The sequence below is a fragment of the Acipenser ruthenus genome, chromosome 11 (assembly GCF_902713425.1).
Source record: "Acipenser ruthenus chromosome 11, fAciRut3.2 maternal haplotype, whole genome shotgun sequence".
Taxonomy (NCBI): Eukaryota; Metazoa; Chordata; class Actinopteri; order Acipenseriformes; family Acipenseridae; genus Acipenser; species Acipenser ruthenus.
Genome location: NC_081199.1, coordinates 30258089 through 30271924, shown reverse-complemented (window position 1 = coordinate 30271924; position 13836 = coordinate 30258089). Strand labels below are relative to the sequence as shown.

Genomic DNA, 13836 nt, shown 5'->3' with positions numbered 1-13836 from the left:
CTCCTGCTGTCGAGACCGCAGAGGGGGACGCATGCTACCCCCCTTACACAGCGTCTTTTCATAATGTTTTTATTTTAACTATATATTTTTAAACGTTTGAACGTGTATTAAAACGGAATCTAGCATAAGTAAGATTTACAGAGAAAAACAGATAAATCTCAGTTGCATAAGTATTCAACCCCTTTGCTACTGCAGCCCTAAATCAGCTCACGTGTAAATGATTTGTTTGAAAGGTCACAAAATTTGTGAAATGGTTTCAGCCTGTGTGTACTCAAAGTGGTTTAACTTGTAGATAATTTCTCTCAGGTATATAAAGACTTTCAAGCTGCAACTAACAAAGCAACCATGAAGACCAAGGAGCTTTCGAAACAAGTCAGGGATAAAATGGTAGAGAAGCACAGAGCAGAAGGGAACAAGAACATTTCAAAAGGTGCTGATTATCCCTCTCAGCACAGTGAAATTCATCATTAAGAAGTGGAAGATGCATCACACCACCCAGATCAGGTCGCCCTCCCAAACTGAGCAGCTGGGCAAGCAGGAAACTGGTTTGGGATGTCACTTTGAAGCCAATAATGACCTTGAGAGATCGGCAAAGTTCTGTGTCTGAGATGGAAGTCAGTGTTCACACATCAACAATAAGCCGGTCCCTACACAAAGCTGGCCTGTATGGACGGGTGGCAAGAAAGAAGCCATTACTCAAAAAAGCCTCATCTTAAAGCATGTATGGAGTTTTTGAAAAAGCATGTAGATGATACTGCAGACAGGTGGAAAAAGGTTTTGTGGTCAGACGAGACAAAAATTGAACTTTTCGGTCTAAATTCCAAGCGTTACGTCTGGCGCAAGCCCAACACTGCACATCACCCAGTCAACACCATCCCAGCTGTCAAGCATGGTGGTGGCAGCATCATGTTACGGGGATGCTTCTCTTCAGCAGGGACTGGGAAGCTTGTCAGGATAGAGGGGAGAATGGATAGTGCAAAGGACAGGCAAATCCTTGAGGAAACCCTGCTGGAGTCAGCCAAGACTTTGAAACTGGGGAGGAAATTCACATTTCAGCAGGACAATGACCCGAAGCACAAAGCCAAAGCCACACTGGAGTGGTTGAAGAAGAAAATAATTAATGTTCTTGAGTGGCCCAGTCAAAGTCCCCAACATACTTATCCGAACTTTAGCAATTTTCCCGTGAAGAATGGGCAAAAACGTCACTATCCTACTGTGCAAAGCTAGTAGAGACCTATCCAAAAAGACATAGCAGTAATTGCTGCAAAAGGTGCTTCTACCAAGTACTGACTTAAGGGGCCGAATACTTATGCAATCAGTAAATTTCATTTTGTACATTTTCTTTGCAAGTTTTGCTGTCATTTAATCTCCTCCTCATATAACAGTGTTCAATTTAACCACTACAGCTTTGACTAAAAAATGTTTGTTTGAAAAACTGTGCATACATTATTTGTAATTCAACAAAATGTGACATTATTGGTAGGGGGTGAATACTTATGCAAACCACTGTGTGTATTTGTGTGTGTGTGTGTGTGTGTGTGTGTGTGTGTGTGATTATATTTATTATATTTATTATATATATATATATATATACACACACACACACACACACGCACACACACACAGTGCCTTGCAAATGTATTCAGACCCCTGACCAATTCTCTCATATTACTGAATTACAAATGGTACATTGAAATTTCGTTCTGTTGATATTTTATTTTAAAACACTGAAACTCAAAATCAATTATTGTAAGGTGACATTGGTTTTATGTTGGGAAATATTTAAGAAATAGTATAGTATTCAACCCCCACACATTAATATTTGGTAAAGCCACCTTTCGCTGCAATAACAGCTTTAAGTCTTTTGGGGTATGTACCAGCTTTGCACACAGTGTCGGAGTGATTTTGGCCCATTCTTCTTGGCAGATTTGCTCCAGGTTGTTCAGGTTGGTTGGATGACGCTTGTGGACCGCAATTTTCAAATAGTGCCACAGATTCTCAATGGGATTGAGATCAGGACTTTGACTGGGCCACTGCAGGACATTCACCTTTTTGTTCTTGAGCCACTCCAATGTTGGAGTGGCTCAACTTTTGCAAGGCACTGTATATATATATATATATATATATATATATATATATATATATATATATATATATATATATATATATATATATATATATTTCTAACTCATCCCTGAATTGATCTACTGTAGGTCTCCTTTCTCAAACATTTTCCATGCCTTAGTGTGAAGCCTTCTTTCAAGCTCCCCTTTCTGATCTATATCTTGTTATAATGCACAGCTGAAAACTTGACGCCGAATAGAATATTAGCTCTGTGCCGTGACCTTTTATGTCCTGCCCTATACTGATGTCTTATTCAGCTGAATTCTTTTTAACATCTCAGACCTAATCTCTATCTATGTCTTAGTTTGGGTCAGTCACTTAAGTTAAAAAAAATAAATCCTATTGAGAATATAGCTGTTAGAAATTATTACTTTGCCTATTTGTGTGATATTTTGGCACATGTTTTTCAACAGGGAAACAAAAAAACAGGCACATTAAGATTTGTATTACAAACTGTTCCACCAATATACTTAAAAAAAATAAAAATAAAAAAAACACCCACTAGCTATTACGATCTAGGAGCATAAATAATTGGACATGTTACTAATAAATACATTTACAAAATAGCATACCTTCAAAATATTAAATTCTATCTTTACAGAATCCTAAAAACCTTAAGGATTCTTCAAGTATCAGTTTTACAATAAGCATGGGACTGAGAGTCACATCAACATGGTATTTTTAAATGTAATTCTAAATGTGGCCAATTTTTGGTAAATTATGAGGCAATGTTATAAAACTACTTTGTGATCAAATCCATATGTCTTATTACCACTACGCTACCTAACCATGCTTTTTTCATTATATGGACACAGTTGATAGCACAGGATGTAATATCTACCTTAAGACAAATTACATAACCCTATATAATTACAATTTAATATACTGGTAAGTCAGTAACTCAAAAGGGCTGAGATTTAGGGTTTGGCAGCAGGTTCATAAAATGACTGCCACATAAGGAATATTTTTTTCTTGTATGTACATATGGCTGAAATTCACCTGGAGAATCATAGAATACAGGCTGTGTACCAAATAAAAAGCCAATATCTCAAAGTGTTAAATCTGTATCATCTGGAAAACAAAATGTCACCTCAATATGGCAGCCACAGTTTATGAGATGTGAGCAGTTGAATTAGCAGAGGTAATTGATAATTGTATGCAAGGTCCACACTTAAAGATGCAATATAAATAAATGCAAAAAAAGGCAAAAAGTGATTAACAAATAAACATGCTATATAAACCATGCGTGCTTTTAGTAAGTTGGCTTAGATAATCAGTTCTCCAAAAAAGTTGGTAATTCCCTACATTCATAGTATGCTTCTATAAAATGTAATTCTATGGTTCTGAAGAGAAAGACTTCTTAGCCCAACTAGACAAGATCTTGCACATATGGCAAGTTTCCTGATTTCTTATGTAGCCCGGCCTACTGTACACTTATGAAAGAAAGCCAGTCCAGAAAGGTAGGCATGGATACTAAAGTCAATTTTGAGGTTTTCTTGTATAATTTTTTTTGGAATGTTGTTCATTTTAAGCACGTGAAAAACAAAATCAGGGATTGAATCTTCTACTGCCAACAGTGACTTACCAGACTTCTGGGAAGATAATGCCACAACTAGGGCTGGGTCAATCTCACAGGGCAAGCCTGCAGCTGATGAAAGCTCATAGACATTCATTGCCACCTGATGACAAAAACCCACAAAAATTACATTTTACAATTTAGTAAAAAAAGTCAATAATGGTGGCTTACGAGACGTAGACTTCATATAATAATGTAATAATGTCTGTGGCGGTTTATTTCTGCAATATTTCACATCTCTGTCATGCATTTCAGCGCTACACAAAGGTGCAGAGAGCAAAACACTGGGGTCATAATTAAATGTTGTTGTCAATTCATAAATGACATGCTGTTTCTCAGTTCCACCTTATTAGAGAAAGATGCTGGGTCTAAAGAGAGCTTTACAAGCAGGGGTGCCATAGACTTTTAATAATCTGTACAAATTGACAAGTTTGTGTCTACACTAACTGGTCAATTAGGAGCCCCACCTTTGCCGCAACGACAACTTGGAATATGTCCAATGAGTATAATTTATTTTCTTAGAAATGATAAAACAAAACACTGACAGTTAAATATATAATTACCTTCATATCCGTTTCCCTTGGTATGTGGTCCTTAAAGTCCTGAATTGAGCTTACAAGGAACGGAATGTGACAGGATAACACCTGAAGAAGCATATATAAAATGTGGAGAGAGTATAGGACAGAATTTAAAATGATTAAAAATGACTTGCTTACATACATTTTTCATAAAGTTTCCATAAAGTCATATAGTGCAAATAAGGTTATTTTAAGGTTATTTTGAGGCCAGAAAGATATAGAAAACTCAAAATACAAATTAAATGATCTTACGTCTCGAAGTGCTTCCTGGGCTAGCGAGCGGAATGAGAGAATTACACCAATAATGGTCATCCTTTTCAGTACACTGTCAACTGCTAAAATATAAAGAGAAAAAGAAAAATGTTTTTAGGCTTGAATTTAAATACACAAAATGACTAGGGGACCAACTCACAAAACACTGAAACAGATGCATGATTATCAAAAAAAATAAAAAATAAAAAGTGCTATACCAACAAATACTAATCCTTCACGGGGATATAGACTGAACACAGTGTAGGTGTTACATAATTTATACTTTATCTTAAATTTAAGACACATTTTCTACTCTGAACCTAAACAACTACAAATGTGAACACTTGAATCTATATAATTTATAACACATGATTATATCACAGAACAGTTCAGCACAACTTAAGTGCAATAACAGTTTATTGGTAAAGAGCAATGTATTGAGTTGAACTGGATATTGTATTGCCAGTGTTTGCAAAGTGAGATGTTGACGAGTACCCACATGATAATTTCTTGAACAGTGCTGCCATCTGGTCTGGTTTGTCAAAGCTGGTCCTCATTTGCGTAAGCACTTCAACATTATCCACCACAAGTTTCTAAAGGGAAGAAATGTAGATAGTTGAACAACTGTAAATTATTTTCAAAATACTTCTAGATTTAAGACAACACCACCCCCACCCCCCCAACCAACACATCTTACGGTGCCAGGGAGTCACTTTTGGGTATTTAGAAATCTCTATTTTTATTTATTTCTTTTAAATTTAGACGTTGCCAATGGTTTTTAACCCGGTTTTCTCCCAAATTATAATTTTTATCCCGGTTCACTGCTGCAACACCCGCGCCGACTCGGGAAACGGTGACAGACACACGTGTCCTCCAAAACGTGTCCTGCCAAGCTGTCTTTTTTCGTGCTGCAGGTCTACAGCGAAGCCAACAGACACATAGTGCCGGAGGACAACACAGATATGAGTGGCTTCTACAGCAGACCAGCAGGCGCCCTATCGGCCACAGGAGTTGCTGGTGCGCGGTGAACTGAAGATTACCCTGCCGACCTGAACCCTTCCGGGCAGCGCTCTGTCAATTATGTGCCGCCCCCCTGGGAACTCCCAGCCATGATCGGCGATGGCATAACCTGGACTCGAATCAGCGATCTCCAGGCTACAGGGTGCATCCTGCAATCCACATGGAGCGCCTTTACTGGATGTGCCACTCGGGAGCCCCCTAAATCTTTTTATTCTTTAGCGTTCAAAAGAGGTCACTGTCACTCTGTGTTACTATAATTTAAAAAAATTATAAAATAGAAGTGTTAAAACACTAAAATGATAAAAGATAAAGTGAAAAGGCACACAGACAACCAACAAACAAAACAATAACACACATTTACTTAAACCAGGTTAAAACAACTTGGTTGATCAGTGAACTTTACCTATGAAACTTACATTGGCTCTGTGGGAAACACCTCATTAGCAAACAATGAAAAGTATAACTTTAATAGGGTTAGCATGGTTTCCAAAATGTCATTATTTTACTGGCTCTGTCTTGTCTTTTCTCTGCCAATACAAAGTTTATTACACTGCTATGTTGCCCAGAGTCTTGCCCTTCATATCTGATATTAACCAACAATACTTGCTGAAATGGAAGCATAACCTTGCCTTGAGTTCAGCCACCTGGGAAGAAATGTGCCACATCAGGCTTTCACTGAGGAACTTCATACCATAGGGACCCAGCAGCTCAGAAAGAGCCCTCATCTCTGGGAGAGAAAAATACAGCTAATGTAACACCCAGGTCTCAATACAACATTACTTAAAGCAACTAACACAGTATTAAAACACAATATACAAATACAAACATGAGCTGTATAACAAGAATGTTTCATTTTTTATATATATATTTTTACTTTTTATATGAATTGAGGATAACCAAAAATAAGGCAACATGCCAATCAACCTTATTCTTTCAGAAATCATATGTAAATTTGGAAGGCTCTTCTAATGTTCTTTTGGTCTGACGAGTTCAGCATATTCTTGGTATAGATACAGTAGGATACAGAATTATGACCCTCACATGCAGTAGTCAAATAAGTGTCCTTTTATGAACTGGCCACTTAACAGTCCCTGAGCAAAGATAGAAATAGTAAAGTAACAACTGATACAAGAAACAAAGGGTTTACAGAAGAGAAGTCCAAACAGCAATCTATCTACAGTAATCGATATTTGATTAAACGTCTGAATATATTTCATCCAGTTTGTGAGATTTGTATTATTATTATTATTATTTTTATTAATTGATGACACTTCATATAAAATGTGTGGATTAGTTTCTAGAGATCATCTGCTCAAATGTGGGGTTATAATTCTGTACCCTACTGCCTTTATAGTTCTCTTACCTGAAATGTCTGAATATTCCTCTGCATTAAAAGTTAGCTCATTTTCTGTAGGCAGATTCACAAAGGCCTTCATTGCTGGGAAGTATGCAATGTGTCCATTGCTCACTTGCCTCAGTAAAGTTTCCAGATACCTGTATTAAAAAAAATAAAATAAAGAGGAGAGAGATATTTTCTTAACTTCATACAAATACATGGTGTATTTCCCACAGGACTTCCAAATCATGCAAAATCCTGTTGCCAACAATTTAAAACCATACTTAACCCTTTGCGGTCCTATGTCGGACCTGGTCCGACATTGCAATTATTCCTATCCGGTCCAATGTCGGACCCTGTCCGACATCATCAAAAAAACGCAAAAAACGGGTTTCTAGTCGTTTTTTCTCCGGAAAAAGCCGAGAAAACCATTCAATGGCCGAGTGGGAGCGACAGGAGCCAAGACAAGTCGAGAAAAAAAAAAAAAAAAAAAAAAAGGGCGTATCTCATGATTAGTCATACTTGCTGCTGGCATCAGATAGGGGCGGTCATAAGGAAACACGCTGGCTGATGCTGCATCAGCGCACAGAGAATATCACAGACATTTGCAGAGCTTTTTTGAGATGTTATAGTAATAAAATAATGACTTGGATCGCATTATTGAGGAGTTTGGTGATAAAACGAGTGATCAGGAGATGATTGATCGGTATGTACGACTATTATTATTATTTATTTCTTAGCATAGGTGAAAGCTATAGCGAACGAAAGGGTGGGGCGGGGCTGGAGATGCCTAGTGAGTGCTTTGTTGATATGCAGGGCCTTTTAAACCCATTTGACTGTGGAAAAAAAAAAAATTTTAAACAGCGTGTCTAAAATTAACTGCGAGTGTGAAAAAAAATTGGACCTGACGCGCCTGACACGCACTTAATAAATGGACTGCAAAGGGTTAAAATACAAAAAAAATAAATGACAGAACATGCAAACAAATCAAATGTGACATTAAAAGTCTCTTTGGGGCATACATTTGTAAACCCATTTAATCTCGGGGGATGCATTAATTAGCTCTGTCTTGTTAATTGAAATCCTCTGCTGACACTTCGGAATTTAATTAACAAGACAGGAGGTCTAACCAAGTAATACAATAGTAATTGTGCATTTAAAAAAAAAAAAAAAGTTAAACATCAGAAATAATTTAACGTAGGTAATGTTTCTAATAGAAATCGAATACATGACATGATTCTTCAGGCACTAACCAGTTGGTGTACAGGCTGGTTATCGTAGGCTCTCCATGACTATCCAAATGTTGGGTTTGCTGTAGGAGGACGTTGTTGAACACTCTTGTAATGTCAATTTGTACATAGTTTTCAATGGACTGTAGCACCGTCATGTAAGCCCTTACACTTGTCAACAGCTCAGAGGGCTTTGCAATCTCTTGTGTTGCCTGATTGTACATAGTCATTCCAACAATGGATCTGAAATGAATTTGAAATAAACATTTGTTTACATTATGAATCCTTATTTAAATTTTTGATATATATATATATATATATATATATATATATATATATAATTTTATTTATTTATTTATTTTTTACATTAGAACATATTTCATAACCAAATAAGGTAAACCATGGCAGCATGTTTGAAAACAAATAGTTAAACCATAAAATGTAAAACTTAAATAAAAATCTTGTTAGAAATACATATTTAAAATCCAAGTAAGAGCCAGGCACTCTGAAAATCCCTATCAGCATTTCAGAGGGATTAAGAACCATTTCCTGAACACCTTGAATTGCCAAGTGTTTAAATGTAATGGGAGCTGCAAGTACATAATCGAGTCTGACTTACTTGGTGAAGCGGATCTCCAGATGTGAAGTCAAATATTCCCTTGGAGTGAAGGTGTGCTCCCAAACAACCATATTTGGTACATAATTGATAGAGAAACAAAGTTCAGAAAGAGCAGTGTGTAGTTTGTCCAAGCTAAAACAAATAAATAAAAAACACAACAACAAGCATTAACATAAAAAAAGACAATTTTCTTTGGATATTTAACATTGTAAATCAGCATCAACATTTAAATCAGATTAGCCTTCCCTCATAAATTACAGGGATAATTAATTTTCTCTCAAGCCATTATGGATTTATTTTCATTAAAGAAAAAAGAAAACATTTATTTTTTCATCTATGGATGAACAGCAAGATGCTATGCCATATATGCCTTGCTGTTTGGCAAGTATCCTTTGATGCATACCACCCAGGTTAACAGGAATACTCTAACACTACCCACAATCCCTCTGTCCCTGTTATGACAATAACAGTCCTAACACGTGGCTGATTAATCAGTGTTCTGTCTACTCCATCTCACCAAGCTCTGATTTGGGGGTCTTCAAATAGCTCACAAAGTATCTTGCCTAGAACTCTACGGGGTACACCAACCTTTCTCCTTACCATGAAACTAGGCTGCTATGTTGGTCTCCTCCCACACCACCTCAAGCTCTATTTGCAGCACAGTATTTAAAGTCTGTAATACTGTAAATATTCTATGATTCACTCAAAATACATAAATTAATGTTTTTAAAGTAACAACGTGCAACCAAACGCACAGAAGGTTTTTGTCTTCCAGAGTCCAAGGTAAGTGTGTTCATTTTTAATATCTTTGTATTGTTCAATAAAAGGGAACAATGGCACAGTTTACTCACTTGGTAACTAGAAGCCTATTCTTTCTCATGCTCTCCACTCCAGGCTTCTCTCGCTCAGGTTCTCCTTTCTTTCCAGTCTGTTTTTTAGACTTCTTGTTCACTGCTTGACTGATGGTTTTGGCACAATGTTTTGGCAGTAACTGCATTTAAGAGGAAAAGGAAAATCCCTTAGAACAGTTGTTACATTTCCATAAAAAATAATGACTTTAGGTGTGTGTGTGTGTGTCTGGGGAGTGTCAGTGAGCATATTTTTACAGACATGTTTCAGTACTGTTAAGAGAACTTCAGTTTCAATAATGAAAAACATAAAATGGCTTGGATAAATTAGACATAGTATAGGGACTATTTTGCAGTGGTAGAAGAATACAAAATGTAATTTAAAAGTTACTGTTTTTTTAAATCTTACTGTTTTCTTTTTATAAAATTAACAAAGATCAATTTTATATGCATAATAACCCACTCCAGGGTGTGTGGTATGACCATTCTTACTGCCCTTCCCAGGCTTTACATTGTGCCTCACACGCACATGGGGTTTTAAGTAAGAAAGAAAGACCACATGACCATGAAGGAAGTTTATATTTCGTTATTTTATAAGATGCACAATAAATTGCTGCCAGCGTAAACCATTTCACCAATCATCATTTTACCTGGTCACTAAGAGTGCACTGTTCTGTGCAGATGTCTGTAATGAGATTTCGAGCTTGTTTTGCCATTTCATCCAAAAACATGTTACACAAAGAGAGACTCCGATCTCCAATATGATGTCGCTGCAAAAAAAAAAAAGAATTAAAAAAAAAAAAGTTACTGTTAGTTTAGAAATGTTAAATTACTGTTATGAGACTATGAGATACGCGCTCCTTATAATGACATTTTTTATATCTATTTTAGAGCTACCATAAGATAACTATATTACATGGGTTGTGTCTTACTGAAAAATAAATACAGATTGATATTAAGAGATGCGTTTACTATTCTAGTTATCTGCATCTGCAGAAAGAATGGCATTGATCTATATTTGAGACATTCTACAAATAATTACGTCTGAATTTAAAAATCTATTCTTAATTGGCAGTGTTATGCAAGACTAGATGTATAATTTCAGAGACTGTTCACTATTTTCAGCTTTCAGTTTCTTTGAAGCACACATCCTGTTGTAGTCAGCAGTTTTACTTTTGGCTGAGAATGTAAAGTGTAACGCCACAGTAAAATTCACTTTTCCATGTTTTGTTTTCCTTGAATCTTACAAATCAATTTACAATATTATTAAATCTAAAGACATTACATGTATAATAGAAAAGCGATATGATATATTGTACATAGGTACCAGTAGGCTGTGTCTAATTTTAACTAAGGCTAAACATGACCTTTGCTGCTAACTTCCTGATCTTTACTGTTACTATAAATTGTTCTCAAAGAGATTTTTTGCCCTTGATGGATATTTTCTTGGAAACTTTTAGTGCTTCTCCAACATAAATAAAGTTTGCAGCTGTCTAAAGCTGTGTAGAGTGGACATAGGAAGAGGAACATTTTAGAGACATGCTGAGAAAGGGAGTTGAATGTTTGAATAAGGGAAATCCAAGCCTTGTATGGCTCAATAAATCTCTTTTATTCCTTTAAGTGCTTTCAGATTCACAGTTGTGTAAAGCCTTTTTTTTCTGAACACTGATTGCATTACAACGCCTTGTAGACAGTTTTTTCATGACACAGTTAGCGAAGTAGGAATAAAAACAAAAACGTATATTTTATTTACAAGGCTGGATGACTACCAGTGTTGTGCTTCGGGACACACTACTTCATGTTCCATGAAAGTAATCAAAAAGTTGAATTGCCAACTCATTAAAGCATGTTTTCCTAGCCTTACATAAACTACAACTTCTCCAGCTGTGAAATTTGAGTTAAGTAAAACATAATAATAATATAAAAAAGTCAGTTTCTGACTTTGTATTACACAATGTTCCAGTTACATATATTGGCTCTATTCCTTTCCTCAGTAAGATACTTTCCTACTCTCGCAGATATATCACCCTATCAGTTTGACATGAATAAGCACTGAAAGCAGTCCTTTCCCAGGCTGCCATGTGTTTTTGTAATCCCTTTTTTTTTTTTTTTAAATGAATGTTTGACACTGTTTCAAAATCTACCCTTTTTAGTTTACCCTCTTTGAAATTAGTGATTTATCAAGACTGAAAAATAAAAGCTGCTCTGTAGTACTGGAGATTAACCATTTGCTTTTGAATCTACTTGTGATAGAAAAGAAACCCTGTATGCTCTCTAGTACATTTAAAACATAGCACAGACTGGTAGATATATACAGTGCTGCCTGTATTTTTTGATTGACAAATCAGTTAATTTATGGTTGGGCCAAGCTGACTGTATATTGTACATGTCATGATTTCTGATGTTAGTTCAATAAAGAAGGCACACTATTTATCTATATATCTTGAAATGTGTGTGTTTCTGTGAACATAAACAAAGCAACCCGTGTCACAGTAAAGTACATTCACTTGCATGACCTTGGAGGATATACAGACACATTAGTTTGTGGTTCAATCACTGGAAAGCCAAGACTACCAGATAAATTGCTGATGCAGACATCTAGCAATTTAGCTTTACTGTGCAGTACAGTATATTCTTATGGTAACATACAAACATGCATACTTTGGTTGTATACTATTAGATTCTTACCTCTTCGGGGCACAGCTCGTGGGTACAACTCATGAAATGGGTGCAAACCAGCGGGAAAGAAATGGAGTATCTGGACTGTGAAGGCAGCTCCAAGCACTGCTGGAACATCTTCTCAAAAGCACGACTGTAAAAGCTATTAGAGTAAATACATTTTATACTCTATGCAAATATCTAAAATTAAGATACAATTACTTCCCATGCACAAAAAAAAATATATATATATATAAAGATGTATAATATATTAAGAGGTGTTTTATTAAACACTATAAATGCTATAACAAGAAAAGATACATGTAACATGCTTTTCTTACCAGAATATGGAGAGATCAGACGTTTCCACCAACATTTCCACCAAGGAGTCCACCATTTTAGTATGAAAAATAATAGTGTTCATCATCTTGCCAAGTTCTCTGTGATCTGCCAAACCCAGTGAAGCCTTGGATACACTGGTATAAGCCTATCTCAAAAAGAACACAACCGCAGTTAGTGGACTAGTAATACCAATATTTAATAGACAGTTTGGGTATTTTTCAGTGTAAGTAACACAACAGCTACAAATCAATACACTTGAAAAACAAAACCGCACACTCTAGAAATTCAGAAACTATCCTGGATTCTTTCTTTTGCACACCAATTTAAATCTCCGAGTTAAATCTCTCAGGCATAACATTGAAAGATCGTCGTCCACACACACTTCCTCTATGCCAAGAAAGTTGGTGAATTAGGTGCCAATTCCTAACAAAATGTTTTTTTTTTTTTTGTTTTTTTTTAATGATATTTAATTCTCACACAATTAATTTGAATTAAGCCTGAACATGTCAACTAGAAACTGCACTCAGGTCGGTCAGCGTTGTGCCAGATGTCTGGGGTGTCAGAGAAGAAAGGAAAGAAAGCAAACAGTTTCTCCAAGCTGTGTCACTTTATTGCAACTAGACAATTTGTTTCTGTCTGTAGGTAGACTGGTTACACAATTTACACCAAAAAATAAATAAATCTCAGAATTAATTCAATAAAAAGATAAATGTCGATGTCTAAAGTATACACTTTGCAAAATGTAAAAAAGTCATGTTACAGGTGTCAGCATCACCATGGAAAATTAACCACCATGGACGTCAAAACTCACAATTCTCAATAAAAATGTAATATATAGGCCTACATGCAAAGTTTCCACTTTATTCACCTGTTAACGATTTAATCTATTAGAAGGCACAATAAAAATGTAGCTGAAACACTTGCTGCTTTAAAAGGTATGTAAATTGTGGTTTAGATTCCCAGAAATACAGCATAACAAAAATAAATCAGATTTCATTCTTTTGGAAGAATCAGACATTATGTCAATGCATTACGTTAATCAAAACAAGAGCTTTTTTAATTACTGCCAACTCTAGGGTTACTGCCAAGAATTTACCACATGCAAAATTACATTAAACAGGTGCTGATCCCAAAATACAAATAATGTAGGATTTTTTTTTTTTTTTTTTTAGAGATGGTAGCAAGACCACTGGCCAACAAAACACATTTCAAACATTAGTCCTTTATACAGTGTGGGATCTAGCCTAATCACCA

General features: G+C 35.9%; 1 protein-coding gene across 6 annotated transcripts in view; it reads right to left on the bottom strand.

The window, feature by feature from the left end:
- Window positions 1-13836, bottom strand: part of LOC131739470 (nck-associated protein 1) — a 52743-nt gene that overhangs the window by 11157 nt on the left and 27750 nt on the right. For 4 of the 6 annotated variants that reach the window (XM_059033640.1, XM_059033642.1, XM_059033644.1 and 1 more), the window contains 12 exons: window positions 12582-12727; window positions 12271-12403; window positions 10233-10352; window positions 9586-9725; window positions 8735-8866; window positions 8140-8358; window positions 6914-7044; window positions 6180-6277; window positions 5030-5123; window positions 4531-4613; window positions 4264-4344; window positions 3710-3803 (listed from right to left, as the gene is read on the bottom strand). In XM_059033640.1, the coding sequence (XP_058889623.1) occupies window positions 3710-3803; window positions 4264-4344; window positions 4531-4613; window positions 5030-5123; window positions 6180-6277; window positions 6914-7044; window positions 8140-8358; window positions 8735-8866; window positions 9586-9725; window positions 10233-10352; window positions 12271-12403; window positions 12582-12727 (1471 nt within the window). The remainder of the gene's footprint in view (window positions 1-3709; window positions 3804-4263; window positions 4345-4530; window positions 4614-5029; window positions 5124-6179; window positions 6278-6913; window positions 7045-8139; window positions 8359-8734; window positions 8867-9585; window positions 9726-10232; window positions 10353-12270; window positions 12404-12581; window positions 12728-13836) is intronic. The other 2 variants (XM_059033641.1, XM_059033643.1) reach the window with 2 other exon arrangements.